Source organism: Hippocampus guttulatus, chromosome 6, assembly GCF_054856545.1.
Source record: "Hippocampus guttulatus isolate MCC_2025c chromosome 6, RoL_Hgut_1.0, whole genome shotgun sequence".
In the NCBI taxonomy this organism is placed as follows: Eukaryota; Metazoa; Chordata; class Actinopteri; order Syngnathiformes; family Syngnathidae; genus Hippocampus; species Hippocampus guttulatus.
The window spans coordinates 6,099,408-6,125,722 of record NC_141266.1 but is presented as its reverse complement, the minus strand read 5'-3'; the positions used below and the strand labels follow the sequence as shown (position 1 = coordinate 6,125,722).

General features: G+C 42.1%; 1 protein-coding gene across 2 annotated transcripts in view; it reads right to left on the bottom strand.

Annotated features, from left to right (window-relative positions):
• LOC147203372 (nuclear factor of activated T-cells, cytoplasmic 1-like) overlaps positions 1–25,768 on the bottom strand; it is a 65,056-nt gene extending 39,288 nt beyond the window's left edge. For both annotated transcript variants that reach the window (XM_086114492.1, XM_086114493.1), the window contains exons 1-6: positions 25,555–25,768; positions 21,664–22,768; positions 20,010–20,169; positions 11,235–11,437; positions 10,254–10,426; positions 7,279–7,419 (exon numbers count right to left, since the gene is read on the bottom strand). In XM_086114492.1, coding sequence (XP_085970618.1) covers positions 7,279–7,419; positions 10,254–10,426; positions 11,235–11,437; positions 20,010–20,169; positions 21,664–22,768; positions 25,555–25,573 — 1,801 coding nt within the window. In that variant the 5' untranslated portion in view covers positions 25,574–25,768. The remainder of the gene's footprint in view (positions 1–7,278; positions 7,420–10,253; positions 10,427–11,234; positions 11,438–20,009; positions 20,170–21,663; positions 22,769–25,554) is intronic.
• Between the last annotated feature and the right edge of the window lie 547 nt (positions 25,769–26,315).

Sequence of the window (26,315 nt, the reverse complement as noted above, 5' to 3'; positions counted from 1 at the left end):
CATCTGCAAAATAGTTCTGTTACCGACAAAGCTTCCTCCTTCATGCTGCCTTCACCCACGCATGATGCACCCACAACATCATCAGCTTTTGCTCCGCCTTTTAATTGTAAATATGTGAGACGAGAGCACATAACGTCGGAGTAACCCTTGCTCGAGGCGTGCCAAAAAATGTTTTGGCTACAATCCAGTCCCACTTAAAATGAGAAATGGATGAACACATCCCTCAATGTAAACTTGCCCATGACTCGCTTAAAGGTGGATAAGAGCTTGACAAAAGCAACATGGACAGACATCCATCAATCCATTATATGAGACCGCTTTTAGTAAATCTACTCAAATTTTCACTCAACTTTGGGAGAGCATTGTCGTACTGTACAACATATTTCAAATACTTTTTTTTCTTTCATGATGCCCCCGACCTGAGAAGTTACTTATTTTCATTGGCATTCAATAAAATGTATATTTATGGTAAATGATTTGACTAATCACAGCGATTTTTCTGCTATTTTCTCTGAAGCGCCTGCTGTCTGCTACTCAGACAACTGGTAAAAAATGGAAATGATGCATCTCTTTCAGATGCTGAGTTCTAAACAATGACTTGACACAAGAAACGTGACAGGGTTTGAGTCATGAACAAATTCTTACACTTCATCTGGATCCTGAAGCAAGGGTGGTGGCTGACCTTATTCTGAAACAGTGCCAAAACTGGGTGCCAGCAGTATTGAAGACGAATGGCAGTCTAGACACTGCTAAAAGTACAATATGTGGAGTAATCTGTCTAATGTTTAGACTTGCCCTTTGTAGCCAGACTCAACAAAGTTGAGTTTGAATGAAATCTAACAGTGCCGATCACTGTCTGAGTTCTATTAAAAGGTGTGACACACAATGTATTCCATTTTTGGACGCGACACAAAGCGTTTGACAGGCTCCGTTATAAACTTTAGTCTCTTGAAGAAAATACTGCAACTCAGAATTCAGCCTGTGCCAGACGTGGATAGGATCAGACTGTTGTCTGCCACGGCCCTCCATGTGTGAGGCTGCTGACCTCCGGGCAATCCTCCAGTCCAACCAGATGTAAAAACTATCCAGCTCACAAGGGAGTTCCCTTACACTAACCCCACACCCCTCCGAGTCAGAGTGTAGGATTACTCCATCTCTCTATCTCACCTGTTTGTCTGTCTGTCTATCTGTTTTACCTACTGCTAAGAATCATTCCATCCAGGAAAAGCAGGGCAAGCCAGAACACACACTGCACGAGGTGTGCCAGGTATTCCTTCATGCATCAGCATTGAAGAGAATCTCAATGTTCAACCTCTCACACACATGCATAGTAAACAATATTGGAAAGGAATTGCTTTATGTTGTTATTTGAACACTTTTATTTTACATAGAATTTTATGACAACAAATCATGCATTCATCTATTTTCTATAGATCCTGCTTAGGATCAAAGCAGAGGCTTCAACACATCGCTGGTGATTTATTTCAGTTCAATTTTGATGTTGACTGCACAGTGTCAAATCCCAACAGAAGTTGACTCATGCCACACTTGGAGCAGGTCTAGAACCTCTCTCTCCACTTATTGAAAGTCCAGATAAGCCCCACGTGAGCAAGCACTAGGCGAGGAAGGAAACAAACCTTGAGCAGACCATTTGGACAAAAGGACGGACCTCAAATGTCAGTCAATCGTAGAGCACTGTAAAAATGGCATTGAGTACGAATCCATCCAATGCTCCAATGGATGTCAGCGACGCAATTGTGAGACACAAAACTGCTGATGACACACACACACACACACACACAAAAAATCACGCCACAAAAGAAGTGGGCAAATAAAAACAACTTGTAGTGTTTGTGGAGTTTGCATCAGTTCTCCCATTGGTCAAGCAATCGAAAAATAAATGGCTTTTTTTTTTTTAGACAAGGTCTCCCTTAACCCTTTCTTGCACCTGTAACCTGATAACATGGTAAGCTGCCCACTGAAGTAACCGCTGTCCCTGAAAGGGTTAATGTAGTGAAATTAACTTTGTGCTGTGCTTAGTGGATATTCGGGATGTCTCCCGGAGTGACAGAAAGAAATACTGGTGAAAGTGTGAATCGGTTTCAAAAGATGGTGTTTGTATACCACTGTTATATTACAGCAAATAAAAGTGTACTTTACTCTCTAACCTTGACAATACAATTGCATAAGACAGGAAGGAATACAGGATTAAAGGACGGAAGGCAGCATAAAGAACAACTATGTGAGCATGCACATGGGCAGGCTTAATAGTAACTTTGAAGTCAAGATGGTGCCCGAGTAGGCAGCCGTCAGCAAGTGCTCTCATGAGCCTTGCTTTTTTTTGTTGTTTTTGTGTTTGTTTTGTCACTTTGTGTTTGTTGTTACGTCGTGTGGAAATGATGTGGACTTTTTTCAGCATTTTTTGGCCACAACATTCATCAAGGAGGAGACTGTGCTTGGTGGTTGCGCCTTCTCGGCAGCATGGGTATACCAGCACTGTTTTTGACTGGGAGGAATGTCGGCGCCATTTGACTGTCGTTGCTGGACAGTCCCGGGGCGCTTGTGTCTTGCGCCTGGAATGGGCAGCATTTTTCACAGCCCCGCTTTGTTCAGCGGAGAGATCGGTGCTGTTGAACGGTCTGCGTCTGGATGGATGTAAGGCTTGAGGAGCCGACGATGAGAAGAAAGGAGCGTTAGCGCGGAGCGCCGATGCGGATTTGGAACTGGGAGTCGCGGCTTGGAGTTTGAAGCGGATTACGTGGGACAGGAGAAGTGAACAAATCTCTTTTCGTCACTGGACGCTACAGCTTCGTGTTTGCTTTCAAAACTTAGCTTGTAGCAGACGTGTGCACATTTTTAGCATGACGTCTCTGATCCACTGGTGAAAGGACACTTTGATCCTCTCCTCTTTCATCTATAACTGCTTCAGACAACAAAATGTATGCAGAAAAGTGGTGAAGATTGCACGACTGTCTGTGTCCTATGTGTTGTGTTGTGTTATTTTTGTTATTTTGACTTCGAAATGGCGCCGCGAGAGTGGCTGCCTTTCCAGCAGCTCCTATATTTTGTTGTTCTACTTCTTCCTTTGATAACTTTGCTGCTGTGAATTGGGAATTTCTCCATTGCGAGGCTAATATAGGTTTTCTTCTCTTTTCTTAATGAAATGTGCACGTGGATGATGCGTGGGTTATTGTTTACTTAAGTGGGGCCACTCAAACGTGCTCTATTGTAGTTTATTTATGGAATTTCTCTGGAATTCAGTGGCTGTCCTGATCATAAACGGCAGCACAAGCAATGACTTTTCCCTACGATGGCGAGAGTGTTGATGAGTATGCAGCACAAAGGGCCTGACTGTACATGCACATCAACAGCCAGGTTTTGTTTCACTGTGTGTGGAAGCACATGCCTTTGCGTAGTAGTTATTGGGTGCATGGAGGCATGGACTTTCCTAAAGAAAAATAAAACCAAAAGTTACAAAATAAACATGGAGCATGTAGTAATTGACCTTGTATTGTTTTATTTTTCATTACGCAACTTAAATAGTCCTTGTGTAAAGCAAAAAGAAGAACTATTTCAAGTATGTGAAACTTCATGAAATGGAAGGCTTCTGATTCACTACCAGAAGTCTATAAACTAAATATTTGCGAAAGTACTTTTTTGATCCTCCTAACTCTAAGTACAGTAGTTTTCATGCAATCTTTGTGCCACATAGACACACATAAACAATAATGTTATCTTTCCAGTGAAAAGAGAAAACCTCACAATGGATTTTGGAAAACCAATTACAAAAATCCAAGTAATACTGAAAATGAAGTCATGAAAATCTGCCACTGCTTTACTTGTGGTGCAAGAAAATAATGCTACTAATAAAATGTATGAATGAACATGGCCTTGATGAAAACGATGGTACCTTTAAGGTTATTTTTTTGTTCAGGTGATCACTGCAATCCAACAAATTTTCTTACTCTTAATAAGACTCGTGAACCAGTTGACAGGTACTGTATTTTGGCTCGCTCCTCGTGAGCAGATTGCTCTAGCTCCCTCAAGTTTGAAGTGCACCTTTTCCGCACAACACACTTCAGCTGCTTGCACAGATGTTCAATAGGCTTTAGAATAGGGCTCATCAATGGCCATTTCATAATAATCCAATAATTTCACATTCATTGTTTTTATTCTGTTTGAGGACATGCAGCTCGGATTACATTCTCTGACAACAGGAATGCGTGAAAAGTCTTGTCATTTCATTGTACCCAGCACAGAATACTGTAATGAAAAATGCTTCTTCCATGTGCCGCAGTGGGTACAATGTTCCTTTTTTGGTAAAGGTATTGGTAACCTGATGTTAAAAAAGGCAAAGAAAGCCACACTGTTAAAAAAGGCAAAGAAAGCCACAATGGTGACCGAAATACTTATGAGACTGGAATTGGCCAAAATGCAAATTGTCAAGCCAAATATCTTGAACGGATGAGACAGAACTGCAGCTTTTTGGGCAAGTCACTTTAGCGCTGTGTTAACACGAAAAAAGGCCGTCTAGAAAGAACACTGCACCTACGCTTGAATGTGGCGGTTTTGCAGTTCTGTTCTGCTTTTCTGCATCTGGCACAGGGTCTCGTGAATCTGTGCAGTGTACAGTAAAATAGTCATAGGTCATGGGTCCCCTCTGACAGGGCAACAACCCAAAACACACGGATAGAAACAAAAAAAACAACAACAACCAGAATGGCTGATCATAAAAAAACACATTTGTCATTTGCCTTTGATGATCCCTGATCTAAATCCGATTGAACATCCGTGGAGGGGACTAAAGCAAGCAGTCTGGAGAAATGCACCCTTTCTACTGGAAACAGTTGGATTCGTTTGCCCGCGAGAAGTCTCATTCCAGAATTCCAAATGTTTGATTGGAGTGAGCGCCACAAATGTTTGTGAAAAAAATCATCATGATTTTTTCCAGGACAGTTTCATTAGTTTGTGTTGAATAAGACAATGTCAAATAATTATGTTAGCCCACAAAAAGAGCAATGCAAGGTTTTCATGACTGTAGTACATTTTGAGCAATTTCAGCAGTCTTTAGAATATCTTATTTATGATTATGTTTGACAGTTTAAGCCAAGGCCTTTCTTTCTTTCGAGGAAGGACACCCACAATTTTGTCCGTGTGTGTATATGAAAATGTGTGTACGTGTGTGTATGTGTTTGTAGTGGGCTTTTGACTTGGGGGACCCTGGAAGTGATGGGTCATAAAAGTTTATATAAACATAGACTAAGAAGTAGTCAGGCACGCTCACTCATCTTGCTGCTGGACACCACAACAATGGAAATCATACACGTGAAATCTTGATGGCAAGCTTGGTGCAGGGATCCCAGCAGTGCAGAGCTCCAAACTTGTTAATGTCTTTACCCGATATTAAGGACAGGGGTAAAAAAAATACGAGGATAAAGTGCAGGGTTGTTTGTGAAAAGAGAGACAGAAAGGAAACGGTGTCGCTCGAGAGGAAGAGAAATTGTAGTTGAAGGAAGGAAAATACATTCTACACGAGGTCATACATCTCATATGGCATGAGGGGTTAGACAAAGGTGCTCTGGGGGAACCCCCTCCATGACTAAGTTGAAGGCAGAAAAAGGAAGAGCCCCATTTGACCAAGTTCATCCACTTCCTCTTCCTCCACCTTTGAGTCACCCTTTCAGTTGCTGAACACTTCGATGAGTATTTTTAAAGTGGATGCAGTTAGCCGTGGGGGTGAGAATATGAACAAAGCTATTCATTTTTAGTATGAAATGACTAGTCTGTGAAACAAAATGTGTGTGATTTCCACCCCTTTTGTGTTTTATCTTCGAGAGTTCCTTTGAAAGAAGTAGACAGAGAAACTAAAACATCTTAAATTGACAAGAGCCTTCATCTGAGGTGGTTCTTCGGCTACTATTTATTCAATCAAGCTTAATTTCCGATCGCTGTGTTTGACACTCTTCTAACTCGGTTACAATTGCACTTTTGAGGGGTTGTTTTCTTCTACTTATTCATTTATGCATAGACAAAGACAACTATATTAGTCAGTACTTTCCTTTGAATTTACTTTCATTTTGTCTTAACTTACTTTTTTAAACTGTTTTTTATTTGTTTGTTTGTTTTGCCATTATTAATGAACAACGACGACATGAAGTGGCTTTATGGGTTAAATCAGGGCATTTATAGACATGTAAATGTACTGTATATCTTTAATGATCTCTGTCACCTTATTATTCTTATTAAGTTCATCCATCCATCCATCCATTTTCTGATCCACTTTATCCTTACAAGGGTCGCAAGGGGTGCTGGAGCCTTTCCCAGCTGTCTTCGGCCAGTAGGCAGGGGACACCCCTGAACTGACTGCCAGCCAATCGCAGGGCACATATAGACAAACAACCATCCGCGTTCACACTCACACGTAGGGACAATTTAGAATGTTCCATTAACCTGCTGCGCATGTTTTTGGAATGTGGGAGGAAACTGGAGTAAAACCCACGCAGGCACGGGGAGAACACCTCTGCACTGTGAGATGACAGACTAAACATTAAACCACTTATTCTTAAATATTTGATCAATTAATCTATTCACAATTTATAGACTTCCAAATATTGAAATATATGCAAGTGTAGTGTACGTACATTGTAATCTTCAACACATTTGTAAACCAAAACAAAACCATGATTGTACTGTATATTTCAACATGTCTTGATTTTTTTTTAACCTAATGTTTATATTAATCTCAGGTGGTGCTTTAGATGAATGTCCAATCAAGGAAATTCATGGAAAGTATTATTTTATATTTCTGCCTGATACACAAAGAGGAAAATGTTTTTGGTCAACATCAACAAACTGCATGTGCAAGTGTCACTCCCAGACAGACAGGGGTCAATTGACTAGGTTGAGGAAGCAGCAGATGAAAATTAGCGAACAGGGTCAAATGTCACAAATCGTGGCATAAAACAGACTAAGCCGAAGAAAGTCGTCAAACATGCCATGGTAGTGATTCATTCCTTAACTTGTGGCAAGCGCCAGTGAACCGGCTATGGAAACTTCAAAAAATGTAAATATGCTTTGGGTAAAAATATAATGGCCTAATGTACAACACATGTGGCTCAATGGCAAGTCCTGCTGTATTTTGATGGGGGGAATTGAAAGAAGAAGAAGAATTGTGAAGGGAGAGGAGAATGGCACATTTAAAAGAGATATTAAGAGAGTGAGATGAGATATTTACTGGCAATGTGGTAATTATGTACAGTACTGGTCACTGCGACTCACCCTGGGCCTTCTCTACGAACACCACCTTTGAGTCAGGGAGGAAATTGAGACCACTCAGCACCATCATTTTGCCTCCATTTGCAGGGTAGCTGTCCACACTCTGCTTCTCCACCAAGGGAAGCTCCTGCGCTGAGCGCTGGGCTGTAGATGGAAAACAGGCAAATCTGGCATGAGGCAAAATATAAATTTGCACAGAGGCGGACTACACAACTTTTGTAGACCCGAACAAGTGGGTGCAGCATGGCACATTTAAAAAAAGGGCAATTTAGCTCCGTTGTGGGTGTGAACACAGCCGACTTGATTCACTGGCAATTAAAGCAGTTTATTTCATTCCCTGAAAAAGCCCCTCGCATGAGATACTCTGATCGTCTTTGACATTACGGAAGAAGAAACTGATAGGCTCATGTCCCGCAGTGGGTCAAGGGGCGCACAGTATGTTTGTAAGGAACTGCAAGCAGACCTCCTCGTTCAGATGACGAAGTTGGCCAGATAGATCACGGATCTGTGAAGTGGACATTTGGGGACTGTCTTTAACCTTGAACGTAAATCTGTGTATCGCCGCCACCCCACTTCTCACATTCCATGGCTGTGCGGCTGTGAGGGGGATGATTTTAAACATACAGTATGTAAGAGAGACATCATCTTCTCACTTGGAATTTACATGTCTATGTGTGACCAGAGAATATACGGTATATAAAAGAAATTAATCTCAGCAATGATTTAGAGGAGTTAATCCACGCTGTTGTTATATTTATGAATGAAATGCAATGGCATTCAGCAAACATGTTTGCAGAGCTCAGAATCAGGCTTCCTGTGCACCAATAAAATGAATCATTTTTAAAACACCTGCACCAGAACTTTGACCTGGTTGCGGCAGGTTAAAGCTTGGTCTACTTGCAATCACCCAAATATCAGGTGTGCTTGGCGTATGTCAAAGTAAATGCCCTCATTACGCTGGAATGCCCTACATAGCGCAGACAGATGAACAGAATTCCCAAACAAGCACATCAAGACTTGTGTAGGCACCAAAATGAGGATACACTGGAGCGCAACTGGATTGTCTACGAATATAGAGCCTTTGGTCTCATCAATGTACTTTAAATAATACATTACTTACAAACCTTGATCCGACCAACCTTATGTCCTTCGTCTACTCTTTTCAAATTGACAAATATCTCCTGAAAACGTGGACCTTTTTGTTAACAATGGGTCCTATTGTAGTGCCTGGCACAATTCTAGCGCATATTGCAGTCTAACTCTAATCAATGGGTGGAGTTTTCTTTCTTTTAGTATCTTGCTAGACTTTACATAGGTAGATTTGGGTGTAAAAAGGGTGTTTATGCCTTTGTACGCTGTTGTGCAATATAAATAGTTTTTTTTTCTTTCTGACCAATCCTAGCAGCATCCCTCATTTGGATAAAAATGAGGGCATGAACAGAGCATCTTCGCAGGGGTCCTCACGTGTACCAGAAATAGAGACAAATATGAAAAAGCAGAGACCTCAGCATTGTCTTTCTCATCCAACAGAAATGAGTAGATTTATTTTGCCGCTCATTAAATACACACTGAAACAAGCATTTCTGGTCTGGCCACTTTCGATTAGTGCTTAAAAATAAAAGCATCTTTTGTTAATCTCATCTCAACAGTCCAGGCGCAGTACGCCCGAGAACGCCATGCTTGAAATTGCGGAAACAGAAATAGACTTGCTGGGGTCCGTGCATGACATCAGCAGGTAAATTGAAAGCTCTCCCCTTGTGGACGATCTAGTCGGCCATGCATGTGACATGTTGCACCCTTGATCCTAAGTCTAACCATGACCCCAACCATAAGCCCTACTCCCCTCACAATAGTTATATGGTTGCTATTAAAATGAATTTTTCGAAGAGAATTACACTTAATTCACTGGATGGATTTCTACGGTGATTCAGAGGGACTGACCCATGCTGGGTCCATATTTATGAATTAATTGGATGACTTCCACCACACACGTCCACGAAGCACCAAAGCTGTCTGCCTGCACCTCGATCAAAAACACGAAAATCCTGTTACACCCCCTATGCACACAGTTACACTTGCTTTTTGCAGGTGTAAAATCTTGCTTAGTTTTGTAACCAAATTTGCAGATGTGCTGGGGGTGTGGCAGGAACGCTCAGTGAGGCGTAACGCGTCGAGTAAACACAGTGAAGTGGACCATTTGCCCTGGCACGAAAATGACAATGCGCCTGTCTGCTGAGTGCAGACTACTTTGAATTATCAAATTGTCGGATGAGTCAGGGGCGAGGCAACTGCATGTGCCGGATTGTCCGGAGTTTTCAAAGTATGGTTGCTAAAATAGAAAGAGTTAACCTAATGGGATTTGAGCCAATGCCCCACGGATAAGACAGAAAGGCCAGCTACCATCATATGAAAAATAAAAGAGACCAATTTCATTGTTAGCTAATAGGAACATTAACATTCCTGATGTTTAGGCATGATGACATTAATCATCATGACTAAATGGTAAATTTTCTCAGAACTATAATCCTAAATCTTTCCATTCTCACTGTCTAAATTTAACTGTCTCCCCTGTATGCTAATAAAATAGCTTACGGCATATGGAGCATGACTGACAAAGGAAAGGAACTGTGCCTCGACACCGTCTCTCTCTCTCTCTCTCTCTCTCTCTCTATATATATATATATATATATACTGTATATATATGCATACATACCCACCCAACACACACACATGTGTGTACATACATATATGCTCCTAATCATTTAATACAAATGGAGATAGATAACATATGTCTAGCATTGCGTATCTATTACCTTGGCAAATTGCTTTGATGATTGAAAACTTATTGGGGGCAGATGCTCGAGAAAATAGATGCTTCGTGTATTGGAACCATTTGATGCCACTTTTAAGTGAGTGCAAAGCCGAGCGAAAGGCTTGTCATTGCGTGTTTGAGAGAGACTTAGGGTAGTAATACTTACAACACTCGATGGGGTTAGAGGAAGCTTGTAAGGACACGGTCCTGCCATTGGGCTGGTTGATGTGTACTCGGAACACCAACCGTACTCGGGTGTTTTTACGTCCAATGTCTGTTTCCCCTTTGCGAAGCTCAATGTCTGAGTTGCGCAGCTTTAGGATGCCTGCACAATCAATTCTGGGGAAAATAAAAACCACATAATGGTATAATTCAGCAGCATTTAAAAGACAGCACCGCGGAGAAATTGTGGGTTTTTCATGTGTGTGTTTTTATGCTTCTTGCAACTAAGAAAACAACATATATTTGTCTGCTAAAAAAAAAAAAAGAGCTGAGCTGAGCTTTCCAACCTAAACTCTGAGAAGTAAAAAGTTTCCCTACTGAAGCAACAGTACTTAAGTCACCATTGGAAGTCAATTAGAGCATGGCCGTGACATTTTTAATCAAAGAAACATGTCAAATCTCAGTTTTAAGGCTCTCACTACAGTATATCCTTTACACTAAAGTAGGCCTAACACTTCTTACTACTTACTCGCCTCAACAACATAGCAAATTGTTACTTAATGCAATATACTGCATGTACAGCATATACTTGTGATGGTAGATGTCTACTTATGTCACGTTAATAAAAATGCATCACATTCTTAGTAACATATGCCAGACCTCATTTTAATTCATGTTGTATGGCTCGCATATGTCACTCTGTGCTGGAATATTTGGCAGCTGTTTTTCTCATGAGATGTCAACACCGTGTACTTATTTCACCAAGGAAAGAGTACACCTCTTGAGTAAAAATAAATATGTATCTGAACTTTTGTGCTCTACTTAGACATATGTACAGTGTCTCTCATCTGAAATTCTGCGTTTGGAGCTAAAGCAATTTTCAAGATGGTGTAGAGAGCTGTGATTTGTTTGTTTATTCCAAAATTGGGATTACCCGTCATAAGGTGGAAAGTGAAATATTTGATAGTGAAAGAAGATAACTTACATAGCCCTCATGTTGTTTTCGGGAAGCAGAGGGATCTCCAGAATTTTGGTGTTGGATTGCAGAACTTCATGACTGGCAGTGGAGACGGTTTTGCCAGTGATGCGATGGACCTGGTAAAAGGCATGTGGTCGTAGGAGGCGGTCGTCTGCGGTCCCTATAAACAGCTGCAGGGTGAGTGGCTCACTTTCCATGTAGCCATAAAGCTGCCGGGACAACAAAGGAGTCAGGTAAGAGCCAACACCACGTTTTATTAAGCAGTTTCTCATTTAGGCGTGTGTGTGTGTACACACGCATGCACACATATATCCAGAGATATCCAGACAGCATCAAGCTTGTTGAGCAGTTTGAAAAGGACTGTTGACTTTTTGGTCAATGGCAGATAACTCACTGCAGCCACTTTAATTTCAGCACCAAGGATCATTTTCCGGCTGCTTAAGGTAACACAATTATATAATTTAGCCAAGTGTATAATGGCACAGAAATCTGAACAGATATGCTGGGCTGCAAATTTTAGAAGACAACTGATACTTTGTGAGGGATTTCTGACCAGACCAAAATCCGGATTTGTACTGGAATCCAGCTGTCTTCTGCAGACCTCCCAGGATATGCTCAGTCTTTACACTTCAGTGTTTATGCAGTGTTATAAGCAGATGTTGGGGGCTTGCGGGGAGATAAACAATATATGTTGACTTAAGATTTCAGAAAAGTCGATTTGATACACCAAAGATCTATTAGGTTGGCTACTTGACTGTATGGATTCGACTGTGAATGATCATATCGTCAAAACCAAGGCTCAGCAAGCCATGGCCATCCGACAAAATCGCACTAATTGGTCAATTACCCCAGCAAACACCAGCACATCACCTCAGCCCAATTTTCTTTGAGCTCAGTACGAGTGAAAACAGAAGTACTGTCGAAAGGAATAAAAGACCCCGGCTGTTTTTCTAATGGACTGAGTCACCGAACAAAATAAATACCACATGTAACCTGTGACATGAGCAGATTAATGTGTTTATAATTAGTTTTGAAAGCGCATGGATAAGGTCTGAGGATAAGGAAAGCGGGCAGAGAACCAAAGAGGTACAGTATGTCACTTGACATTTGTGGAAATTAGTGCTGCATTGGCAAACTACTGTATGTTTTTGCAAATGAGAGCACAGGCTTGAAGTTTCTTTTTTTTTCCAGACAAAACGTTGGTATTTTCGAAAAGAAGATGAAATGTATGCCATTGCGCTACATATGAGCTCATGCCTTCACTTTAGTAGCAATAACACACTTTCAAATTTTAATTCACATATCTAACGTAGATTCCTGACTAGACCGCTAGCTTGTTTTAAATTTTTAAAAAATCTACCAAAATAAAATCAATCTCAACAATAGTCAATTTGAGGTTGACTGGATTTGGTCTGTAATTTAGAATAGTAAACTACCGGTAAATTTGTGTGGACTGTGACAAGGCAGATCTAAAGGCTTTTTTTTTTTTAAATCCACAATCACGATTTATATGTTGAAAAAGTGTGGTTGATGAATTATTCGACAGGTTAAAAAGTAGCTCTAGCGGTCAACCATATTTTTGTTTGTTTCAATTCTGAAGGAGAGGAAAAGGCACAAGCAAAATAAAGAGTCTAAAGAGTCCTATTTCTACTGTAGTTTTTCTCCCCCACCCTGAACTGAGGGTCTCTCGCAGCTGTCTCAACCTGTGAGCAAGTCACACATGAAAGTCATCAGTGAGTTAGGCGGAGGTCAGAAGCTTCTTGAAGTCTTGCCATCTCAAGGGACCAATTCATTTATGAGGTGATCTCACCACCAGACCATTTTTTTGGCTTGTTATATTTTACTTACGGTGCCACAAGTAGAAATTATCCATGCTACTAGTTACTTATATTGACTCTTGAGAGCACAATGGCTGATGTTACAAATCTGGTGGATGACAGCATTGACTTTAAGGATTTAATATAATCCAGGCAATCATGGCACAAAGCTATTTTTTAATATTTTGGTGACCTCCAACTATTACCTCAGCTGCCACGTGGCTATATGGAGGAAAGCAGTACGGGGGGGACAGGGTATTAATTTGGATTCTTTATCCCCTCACTCATCTTGTGGTAGCACACAAAGATGGTGATATCCCCCATTGAATCCTTGTGCGCTCAATGAGTAGAGGAAATGATTCATGAGCTCAGGTAGTCCTTTCTTGTGACACCAGACCTCTCACGGGCACCCCTCAATCCGACTTCGAACTATCTCTTTAACATATGTGCTCCTCTGACCCTCTCCCCATGCTACCAAGATGTCCCTTCTTGCCACACCTCAGTGATGCTCATTCAAACACTGGAGTAGAGTGCACAACTTCCTCATGTTGCACAATTCCCAAGGGTGGTGCTTTTAACTTTGAGTGTGGTCGATCATTGTGGCTTCCCTGAAAAATGCAATTTCTTTTTGTTTTTTTTTTATGCCTCTTATACTTCATATTTGTCGAAGAAATCTGAACGGAGGCTTGATTTGCAGATTTCCCAACCTCTGCCTCTGTGTCAGCTATAGCAAAAAACTGTACTGCAAGTGAGTTTGGCTGAGCAACTTGTCAACTGGAAACATTGTGGAAAGGGCAGGTGATGCATTAATTGTGTAATTGGATGCAGCTGTATTGTCTGGATCAGTTGTGATGATGTGGAGGGGTGTCAAGCTGAAAGGGGAGAAGAAGGTACACCCCTAGTGACTTCCCATTTTTCATCCCTTCGTGAGCCACTGCCGAGCTCTTCTACCTTTTGAAAATTCACCAGAAAAAGGACTCTAAATTCTTGGTGTCCATTGTTCAATATTTGTGTAGCTTTAAAATTACTGTCTGGGGAATGACATGCGTCCAGCCTTATTGACTGTGAAAACACTATGCAGGCCTGCAGAGGCGGACTTCTGGAGAACAGACATGACTTGAAGAAGTACACGTGGCGCAGAGATTTGGGAAAGAGAAAAGAAGATCAGTAGCAGCAGTAAAACACCCCTCCTTTGGCAGGGGAAGGGGAGGAGAAACAGAAGGGTGGATTCAGACTTTTCGACAATATCACATCTGCCTTTCTGCCAGATGCTGACAGTGAAGCAACAAGCGTTTGCTGAATCTAGTTTAATCTATGCACATCACAACTCTCCTTTCTCTCTAAAATTACTCCAACATCGCAATTCTCTACTGATTAACGACTTGATTCACACTATATGTGATCCTTAAATGTGGTGTTATGCTGAAAATTGCTTGGAATATTATAACAAGTATTGACAACATTTTCCTGTTCAGGGCTGTACGAGAGCTAAAACTGCTTTGGGGCAAAAGGAAAACACCAGTAACATTATGAATTTACAAAGAATTGTGCTTATTGCAAAATCATGAATATGTGAACAACTATATTATCAGTAGCCATTGCGGTTGGGTTTGTGTTCAGTGTTAAAATGGGTGTAACTTCATTTTTGCGTCAGCACAAGTCTTGTCTAGGATGTTTCGAACTGTGTTGCGCCTCTATGGGCACATGGAGTCGCCTCACCCCTGATTCATCCAACAATTTGATCACAAATAGTAGTAGTCTGTGCTCGCTATAAGAAGGGGTGCATTGTCATTCTTGTGCTGGAGAGTCTAGTTCAGTGTGTTTGTGAATTTGGGTGTTACTTCTGCATCCCGTTACATCTCATCATAAATTACGGTTTAAAAAAAAGTACCGGTAAACTAAATTTTTGCCTAACTAAAGGAGCATCTATTGTGGGTAGTTGTGTTATGTCAGCGGATTTCATTCATAAATGTGACCTCAGTTTGGGAAAATCCCAAAAAATTGTTTGTAGAAGTCATTTCATTGAACAATTTTTTAAAAATAATTTTCATCTTGAACATTTTTAAAGCATGCCCGTCACGATTAGGGGGTAGGGGATGTCACACACGGATGCACAGTAGTGCAGGTGCAAGGCGGTCTCCAACTGCCTACATCACATGCATCATCCTCAAAGGGGATCTTGCAGTTTAGCTACCAATGTCATTCCCACTGGGAAAGAAAATAGGACCCCAACAGTTCCGATTTTATTTCCAGGCACGATGAACCTCCTTCTTTGCTGGGGATTTGATTCAAGGTGATCTGGGATGAGCTAGAGCCTATCCCAGCTGTCTTTGAGTGAAAGGTGGTGTACGCATTGGACCGGTCGGCAGCTATTCATTCAGCACATTTCAACAACCATTCACATCTATAGACCTACTGTATGGAGAATTTAGTCTTTCATGAACCTAACACACGTGTTTTTGGAATGAGGAAGGAAGTACCTGGAGAAAATCCATGCAGGCACAGGATTCGCACCATGTCACGTATCGCCATATAGTCCAAATATAACTTTTAAGCGATATTACACAGCCCAAATGGTTAATTAAGATTTTATTTCTTTATTTCACAGTGGAATAAATACCACTTTTGATATTAAATGACAACGGTGACTTAGCACTCCAACAACACAATGGCATTGAACCAAAGCCTGGCTAATATCAAACAAAGGTGGCATTCCATCGAAAAAAAAAAGAAAAATCATCCATTGTATATTGTATTGAGTATTTCTTTGGGACATTACACAGAAAGTGACGGATCCAAGGTGGGATTGCATGTGCAGAGGACCTAACACATGTTTAACTGAGCCCTTTCATGTAGCAGTGGTGGAAAACATCCTGCAAATGTGATGTGTATTACATATATGTTCAGAGGAAGGGAGATGGGTATCAAGTCATGCACATGTTAATAGGAATGATGGCCACATCCTGTTGAAATTACACCATGTCTGTTGCTGCTTTAGACTAAATGAGAGAGCGAGTGAGGTTGTGTGTACTTGTGACTGAGGAAGGTAGAAAGCCCTATAGGCCTGTCATTATCCTGTACGACCCAGCCATATGCAGGATTGTCCTCTATGTTAGGGTTAATACTTCACAGGTGTTATTGTCTTTTGTTACTAAGGGACTGTTCAATGTCTGTGTATTTCCTGATGGAATATGAGCCTGAAAGCTGTTGCTTCATCTTCATCAGATCCCGCATTTTAAATCAGAGTTGCTTCGCAATGAAAACAATTCATATTGCATTAGTTCCCCCCATTGTTTCCCTCTGGACAAAAATACATCATTCAATGTCAGAGAGATATAGGTACACCAGGTTGTTGGTTTACCAAATCACAGCTTTGAAAATCATTTTGTGGACTTTTGGCATATTTGTGGTAGAAGAACGGATCGGTTGGAAAACTATGATAGGAGCCAATAGATTACTGTAGACCCTCTCAATACCGCAATGGTCGGCTGCTGTAAATAAAGTGAAAAAGCAGCCGTGGGTGTAAAAAAAAAAAAAAAAACAACTCCCAATCATGAGGTTATGAATATCATATTGGAGTCAGAAGGACGGAGTGCGAGTACAGAATAAATTTCAACATTTCGGAATGGTAATCCAATTGAGTTGCATTGAGACCCAGAAAAAGCGGCAATTGGGCAGCGAGTTATACCATATAGTTCAAAGGATCATTTCAGTCACCCCGCTCAACCGTGCCCCCATAAATATGTGTTCACATCCCATCACTGCTTTCCAACACACACCACCACTCACAGTGTGTGTGTGTGGGGGGGGGGAGGGGGGGGGGGTGTGTGTACCCATGAGCTTGACTGAGCTTCAGTGCAGGGTGTCCTGCTTGTGTAGGTTTGGGAAATGGTTGGAGGATGAGCAGTGCAAAAGGAGTGACATTCTCAACTCCCTCTGAGAGGGGGGCAGCCCGAAGTAACTCTTTACCACAAACATCCCCCCTGCCTCTACGACTACCACCATGCTCAGTTAACCTCAGCGCCACCAAGGCCCTAATCAGCAGGATACAGAGCATCTCCAGAGGCAGCCGAACCGAGGCCCAGCTGCGCTGATTCCCTCTGCTCCGTCTCATTCTTTCTACTGGGTCTTTTGCACACACACTTCCTTGGCTGCTTCCTCCACCCGTGCCCCTGTGTCATTATTGACTTATTCTCCTTGACTGCACCTCACCCATCCACCGCCTGCCACTCATGGGCACTGGGGAATTTGACATGTCATACCTCTCATGACTACAACAACACAACTCAATTCACATTAAATAAAACCGGAAAACTGAAAAATAAGACAGTGTACCTCTCAGTACTCTCTGAATATACTCTCTCTCTATATAATCAGAGCTTCTTGCTCATGCACGGGTAATGAATTTTCCAAGGGGTCACATGAGATACTGGAACGCTTGACTTGGGCCATGCCGATATGCAGTCTCATTTGTGTGAAATAGTAATTGAGTGAATTTATATAAAGCAATGGGGTGGTTGACTGGTTAGCACATCCCCCTCACAGTGCAGAGGTGCAGGGTTCGATTCCCGCTCTGCGGCCTTGCTGTGTGGAGTTTGTATATTCTCCCCATGCCTGTGTGGGCTTTCTCCGGGTCCTCTGGTTTGCTCCCACATTCCAAAACCATGCATGGCAGGTTAATGGAACACTCTAAATTGTCCCTCGGTGTGAGTATGGCCATGAATATGAGTTGGATGTCTACGTGTGCCCTGCGATTGGATGGCAACCAGTTCAGGGTGTACCCCGCCTTCTGCCCAAAGACAGCTGGAATAGGCTCCAGGATGCCCACAACCCTTGCAAGAATCAGCATTTTAGAAAATGGAGGGATGGATATAAAGCAATACATTGTCTTATTTAATTAAGCTGCTCCTGCTGTAGATATGGTATACACTGTGGTCTTATGATTAAGAAAGCTGTATTTTAAACTAAATTCTAATCAGTCATTGCATGGACAAACCTCAATTTTTGAACATCTCTGTTCTTGACCAAATCGGTTTTCGACCAGAAAATTTGAGATTTCTACACCTCGGATTACGACCGAAAACCGGTTTTCGACAAAGCAATCCCGAATACGCCACTTGACTCCTCTCGGCTTCCTTACACTTCCTCGTGTCGCGCTCATTGTGAGCAGACACTTTTGTTGTGATTCACGCAAAGCTGACTGTTTTTATGTTATTTCTGCATAGTGTATTCACCCCTAATCATGGGCTCGTAAAATAGTTTCGGATTTCAAACAAATCGCTTTTGGAACAGCCTTCTGGAATGGATTATTGTCGAAAACCGAGGTATGACTGTACTGTACACATAAAAACAGGGCCACCCCTGACCAAATTGGGACCGCAAGCGAAATTAAAAAAATAATTAAAAAGGTAACCACTTCGCTTTTGTGATTTGTGTCTGCTCATCTTTTTCTGAATAAATCGCCATTTTAAACCTTTGAATCCATCCATCCATTATCTGTACCGTTTAATCGAGTCTTGGCTCATCACCCTTTTTAAGTGTAGTGTAAAGAAATGTCAGACAAAGTATTGTTTCTTTGTGACCACCTTATGATAACCAAAATGCCCACACGGTGTGATGAGAATGAGAGAAGCTCTGTGCTCCGCTGTTGGCGATACTAATGTGCTCCATAAGTGTTTGCCAAGCACAACGGTGATGGTCCTGATCTATGCTAATTGAGTCAGTGTGAACATTTTCAGCAATAAATTGAAACTTACTGAAATTGAATTCAAGCACAATACAATATTGTAGATGACTTTGCAAAACTTCAGATTTCCTCAACAGTGGATAGTGGAAAAGTGACCCTGCAAAATTCACGTGCAATTAATGGCCATGATAAATGCATGTAAATAATGTGTGTGTGTGTGTGTGTCCAAAAAAGTGTATTCCACAAAAACAAAACAAACAAACAAACAAACAAACAGGTTGGCTCTCCCCGAAATATTAAATACAGAAAATACTGAAAAAAATCCAAAAATATATCCATCTGCGAATGATGAACAAGTATGCAAGGATCCACTGTGTATAGAAACTGCCAGCCTAGTAACCTCACTAAAATCATGGTATTGCAAATTGAACAAATTAATATTAATATTTAAAAGAATGAATCCAATCCAAATTTATTAAAATATTTAAGCCTTCCAACTATGCACAACATAAATGTACAATAATAATAATAATAATTATTATTATTCTTTTTAATTATTATTATGACTACTATCATTATTTTTAAATCTGTCTCTGCATCTACTCTGCGATAGTTAGCTTTCACTTAGGTTTCTGATCAGTATTACCGTATTAGAGGACATTTGCAATTATTGGGCATTTAGTGGACAGTACTTTGTACCCGTGTTCATATATTTGAAATGTGCTTTTGTTTCGGTTATTTTTGTTGTTGTTGTTTTGCTTTTGTAGTAGATGGAGACCTAATACCTGTGACTCATTCTGTCTGTTCTGGCACTGCTTGGCCAGTGAATATGATTCGAATTGTGATTTCAATCTTCCGTGTGGAGCAGAATGTGGCAACGTCACTTAGAGTCGCTTCCAATAGAGAAACCCTATTATTTGTTGTTCCCTGTTATTTTCTGTCTTATTTTAATGTAGCTGTAATGACAAGCACGCATATATTGTCTTTGGTTACTGTGATGAACACAGCCATTGTTGCATTCCTCCAATCAGGCATTCTGACCTGATAATTTATTTGTCATGTGTGTTGCGGCCACCAAAATGGGCCCACCCCAAAAACAGATTTAAATTCCATATCATGGAGAACATTGTCACATGACTTAATCACAATAGCCAATCGTTATGTATTCAAGCTTGCTTTTGGACAAAAAAAGTGATCAGTTTGTCCCTGCGAATGCAGCCATTTTGTAGCATGACATTCAGAGAAGTTAACCTGTCAGAATGGGGTGTCACAGCATACCTGGACAACTGGGTGGCCTCCAGAAAGTGCCTTGACTGCCCCACGGCTGCCTTCAGTCTCATAGTGGGCCCTGTGGTGGGACTTTGGCTGTAACTCGATCTGTAAACTGTATGGACCGGAGCTGGATGGAAGCTGCCAGTCGAGCGCTGGCAGGGATGGGCTGCAATAAAATTGCACATTATAGATTAATATTGACGTAACTTCTTCAACAGTCTCAATGCAAAATCATTTAAGAATATCCAACATTGGGATAGTGGTGAAAACATTGCTGCTCGGTGTTCACATTTCCAGTCTACTTTGAACACAGATGTGACACATGGAGGTCTTTACATTTGTCTTTTCGTTACCCTCTATTAGATTCAGTGAAATGGTTTGAGGTTTGATATTTTTCCACAGGCCCCAGTTCTGTCAAAGACGTCTAAGTCAAAACTTTTTGACCTTGCTTTAAATTGGCCTTAATTTTGGACACTTTTGTGTAATTCAAACTGTCTTAATCCTTCTCCATTTCATCATGGTCTGTAATCTAATCATGCGTATTCCCCTGAGCCTGGGTAATGATGTCTCTTTTTTTTATTATTATTATTAATGAAAAAAGAGAGACCAATCTGCTTTGGCTACAAGTTCAGTGTGTTAATACGATACTGTCACAAGTGGGGACAAGCACAGTGTGCTTGGGAGGTGGGAGGGATGATATTTCTGGGCTACAAAAACAAATCTCAGACATACGCACTGTCACTCAGTCCCATTGATTCAGTGTTGATTGATTGAAATTTGATAACAAAGAAATATAAATTCACACTCAACTACCAGACAGTTGAGTAAGACAGTGGGAATGCATCGGCATCACACTCTGCACTGTACTGTGATATTTGCCTCTTGAAGCTTCAGTTTGCCTCCCATAACATCATTGTTCTCGCCTTGAAGAGTAAAATGCTTCCCATGTGATCCGCGTTGCGATATCTTAACCAAAACAAACACGAAGAAAAAGACAATGGTAAATGCAAAATCCCTGACCCGAAGGGTAGCTCAACTGAAACCAATCTCTGGCGTATTTGTGGGACTTGCGTGCTGTTTGTTGACCCAAAACGAACTGATTTCCCACCACAAGACTTTATCTGTCCGGTTGGAGAATGACATCACCTCAGCTACAAAATGAGATGGTCTGATGGCGCGACAGACCACAGTAGAGAGACGGCTGATTAACCCACAGACTGTTTCCACTTCAGCCGGGCCTGTCAGTGTTACTTCCTGTTGCTCGCTATCTTAATCAAACACTTTATTTCCGGCAGGAAGGTGTGCTATTGGCATGGAAAACGATGTCTTGGGGGGACAAAATTTCAATTTCTGAAACATGAACCTTTCTGAAAAGAAATATTTGGAAGCCGTCACCATGCATGCTGTACTGTAGGCTACTCTGCTTTTTCATATTAAAAAGGGTAAATATTGTATCTCAAAATACATTTTGGTGGTGGCTGTTTGGAGGTGTATGTTCCTCTGTGATTTAAAAATGTTAAACGAAAAAAAAAAATACAGGTACAACTTAAAACCATCCAATTTTTTTTCAACTCTATTTGTCTGTGAATGTTTTGATATTCAGGGCTATTGGGGTTTAACTGACTTTGACTTCTGACCATAAGAGTCCCGAGATACCCACCTGAGGTACTGCTTGGGTTTCGACCAAGGGTAGGGATGCTGGGGCACCTCCAGGAACCCCCCGCAGTAGTTCTCCTTCTTTAAAACGAGGCGAGAAGGGTAGTCCTCGGGGCTAATCTCTCCTTCGTGACTGACCTCTTCTCCACTAGGTTCCACCTTGAGGCTCATGGAAGGTGAATGATCTACCATCTTGCGTGTCTTGACCGGGATCCCTTCTCCCATGTCTACCACTCCATCTGTGGTCAGAGCATTGATAGCAGCCACAATTGCGGAGTTAGTGTACTGGTTGGCATTGGCAAGCCAGTTCTCATCTGTGACACTGACTCTGGGGGACCCATGTGGGGAGGGGGTAGCGGATTGGTGGGGTGAACAGGATGTCTGCTGGTAGGGAGTGTCGTTGAAGCTGTACTTTCTCTTCCCCACACCGGCAATGCTGATGTTGTTGCATCCACCACCTCCACTGAAGGAAGGAGAGTTAGGCCTGGAGTCACGCGGCTGAGCCGGCCAGCCTTCCTCAGCCACTGCTCCAATCTGAGGGGATGTGGAGGGTGAAATGTTCGGGGAGGCTGCAGGTCCGCTGGCATGCGGGCAGGACAAAAGTGAAGATGACCCTCTGGGAGACACGCAGGGAGACTGCCAGGGGGAATTCTGTAGGGAGTTGTCGTAGTTGTAAAAGCCAGACTCATAGGAGGATGCTTCAGAGTTACAGCTGCGTGAAGAAATGCTGCTTGCGGGACTGAGGCAGTTGGGATCACGGTAGCCGTCGGCACTGGGCAGTGTCAGTGTCACAATGGAGTTTACGCCTCTTTTGATGATGTGGTCATCACAGTTTCTTTCTTCGACCTGATCCTCGGGGCACTGGGTGTAGGCGGTGATTTCAATACGAGGGCTTTCCGGGGCTGGAGCACCATTGGGTCTCAGGCCATGGGGTAGGTAATAGCCTGCCGCTACATGGTTGTCATTTTGGAAGTTGTAGCCTGTCTGATGGCAAGACGTCACAGAGATAACTGGGCTGGACTGTAAGTTGTGGTACTGGGTAGCCAGACAAGGGTTGCCCATCCCAAGTGGAAGAGAAAGGGTGACATTTGGCGTGTAGCTGAATGCATCTGAAAATAAACAAGCACATTTTCAACACGTAGGATCATGTGTGCCCAATGGATTAAGGTACCCAGAGTCATTATGCTTTGGAAATAATTAACAGTGATTCCATGTGCAAACAATACCCCTATACAAATCTCACCAGCGACATACTGACTCCTTTCTTTATTCTAGGAACATCTGGAGAAGCTTAGCAATCATTTCAAAGCAGTTACTGTATATGTGGTTCATCCGTAGTCCCGAGTTGCACAGCCAGCCTGTTTGCTGGATAGGTTCATCTAAGACTCTGTTTGGCACTCCTTGCTGTCAAATGTACACTACAGGAATCCACCCAGCAGCAGAGTGATGGATGCTTTATTTGATTGATTGCATCACTCACTGAGTGAATTAGGCCCTCCCCTGTGGAAATCCGACAGCACTCTTGCTTCGCTCTGAGCTTGTGATTAAGTCAAAGAGAGGCCGTTGCAGCAAAACACACTCCTACTCTGAGGTGCACGCACAAGAGGAGCATGCAACATAAACAACAACAGACCATGAATCCTTGTAGGTTTGCCTCCTCTGCCAACCAGCTGCCATTGTATCAACAGTTGTAAACTTCATGGCTGTCTTTTATTAACACTGTCAATGAGGGTGAATGCTCTAAGAGTATACACCGTTCAGTCAGTGTGCCACTCAGGGGCATTCCCCTTTGTTATTTGTTCACCGCAATGCTGTGCTTTATATGAGACCTGTCACACACCACATCCTTTACAGATTGGTCATCAAAAAAAAAAAAAGTTTGCGGGAGTCTGTTTCAAAGTTGATAATGCGCTCTGCATTGCACGAGCTCACTATTGCCACAATCGCGTGAAGTCGAATACTTTCAGTTGTTCATACGAAAATGTGCAAGCTCTCAAAGCAGTGAGAAGGATGACACCTACCTTTGACTTCAAAATGTGCAAATACCGTATACTGTACTATAATCTGTTCCGTGTTTACTTATTGTCATTGTAAATACAATGATTGGAATTATTGCCAAACCCAAACTTTTGTGACATTGCATAAAGAAAGAAATGCATTTTCATGACTCACCTCTCCGATGCTGATAAACACACTGGCTGCGCTCAAACATACAACGAGAATCAAATTCTTGCTCTTCTTGTTCAAAACTCATCTCTACTTCCCTAAAAGCGTGTCCCAGCTTAATCTCCTCTGATGCTTTTCTTGACTGGTTTATGCTCTTCTCGAGCCCAACAGATGACATACTGTGCCTGCCCGCTCCACCCAGTGTGACACACCTCCTTACTTCAAGCCTGACTTACTTTATTAAGAATTGCAGCCGTTATTATTTTTTTATCCTGCTCTTCTTGTGCACATCAGCTGCATTTGTCACACAGTACTTGACCTCGTGGGGATTTTCACTCATCCTATTTTATTTGATTATGTATTATATGTTGTATTATTTTATGTATTATGTATCATCTTCCAGATTAACAAAAATAAATCAGAATTTGGTCATTTAAAGTCGCACCGCAGGGCCCACTATGTGTCTGCCACACACATTCAAATTTCACCCCCCTCTCCCCCTGCCCACTCTCTCTCAAAAAAAAAAAAAAAGACACATAATGTAACCTTATTCGTATATATCTTCCCTCAGCAAATGTTACCAATTATGCCATTGGTTTTAAAGTACTCTTAGCACAACCAAGCGCGCATGCCTTAAGAATGAATGTATTTATCCACTGGGATTGTGGTCTACAGTGGGATGAGACTGACGGGACCTCAGGGACAGATAGGTGGTTGCCCACAGAAGCCATCTGTATCTTCTGGAGCTAAGAGTCCTTGGGCCCACATTCATGAGACAGTGCAGTCTATGGCAAGACCCCAGTAGGATGTGTGTTTTGAGCTCTGTGTGTCAGACGTGTGAAGTTGTGTGATAATAAAGCAGGCTTTGGCAAACTGCTGAGGCTGAGTGGTTAAACATGACTCCCTGCCAAGCAAGCTACTCGGCATCCCTAAACGGACACATCACAATTCTATGCCTCTCTCTCTCTATCTCTCGCTGTCTCTCTCTCTCTCTCTCACACGCACACACACACACACACACACACAAAAAGAAGAAAAAACATCTGTTACCAATTATAAGACTCTTGGCCAAAATGAATAATAATAAAAACCGCTCCCGTTCATCTGAAATATCAAAGACGAAATGAAATCCCAAATCCACAAAGCCAGTGACATCAGCACTGGAAACCACACAAGGCAGACTATCAACGACTTTTGGTGCAGCCAATGAAATGTTGCTATATTAATCATGAATAAAAGAGGCATTTTAAAACCAGACTGAAGGATTACACAAGCAGAAGCAAAGCCCGAAGTTTGTCAACACTTGATGATCCCTGACCTCAAACCTCCCTGTGCAAATAGTCATATTCCTGTTTACTTTTATTTGGATACTTTGAGATCCTGTGAGGCTAAATTCAATGTAGCCTGCTACAAAAAAAAAAGTACAGCGATCTGTTAAACACCTGCTTGAGACGCCTAATGGGGAAGATGATGCCAATGCCGCTTAATACATTTCACTGAATTCCGTGTTTCACTTAAGTGAAGGATGTCTTTCCAAATTCACGTTCTATTTAACATTCACACAAAACGGTGCACGATAAAGACTTATTAATGGTGGAGGCTTGATCCCACTGTGTATTAATTTGCTTGTCACTCAGACATTTTGACAAATTATATTGCAGAGATAATTTCACTATCGATAAGAATGGCATTAACATACTGCAAGCTGAGATATTGAGGCAGGTGTTACCTTCTTCTGCAGATTTCATCGCGGCGAGAAAGGTGATGGAACGAGTGGAGTCCCCACTCCTTGCTGTCTGGAGCTTCAAAACTGAACTTAGAAGAGACGCTCTAGCTGAGTATCCTGCATGCAACCAGCGGGAGAGTCTGCATGAGCAACGAAGAATTAAAAATAAATAAATAAATAAAAGATAGTGCACTCACGGGTAAAATTCTAATTTGGAGTGAAGTTAAGCAATGTATTATTAACGTGGTGTGTATTGCACACCGTGTGAGCGCTGGCCGGGTGAATGAGGAGGTGAGCGCTGCTCAAGAAACTAGCGGCTGCGGTGAATTATTCTGTCGTGTGCCCATTGAAGGTCTCCAAGAGTCTCCCCAGGTCGATGACGCAGCGCGGCTTTGTCAAAGGGGCAGTCTCTGGTTCTTTTAAAGCCGGAAAACACCCTCAGTTCTCCGTCAGCGCGCCGCCCATCCATGACGCCAGCTAGCGGGCTCCTGCAAGCTCCTGGTCGAAGCGATGATGCTTTCCACCGTAAGATCCCAAAGGCGCGAATGCGCGCGCACACGCGCGCGAGTGCGCGTGTGCGTGTGTACTCGCGCGCTTGCACGCACTTTCATATTTGTATTCGCACACTTTAGAACAGTGGTTCATAACCTGGGTTCGTTCAAACCCCAGGGGTTCGGTGAATCAGTCTCAGGTGTTCGACAGCCCCTCTGCCATCGAGGTTAAGACACACCCGACTCAACATGTCAATTAGTTAGGACATGCCC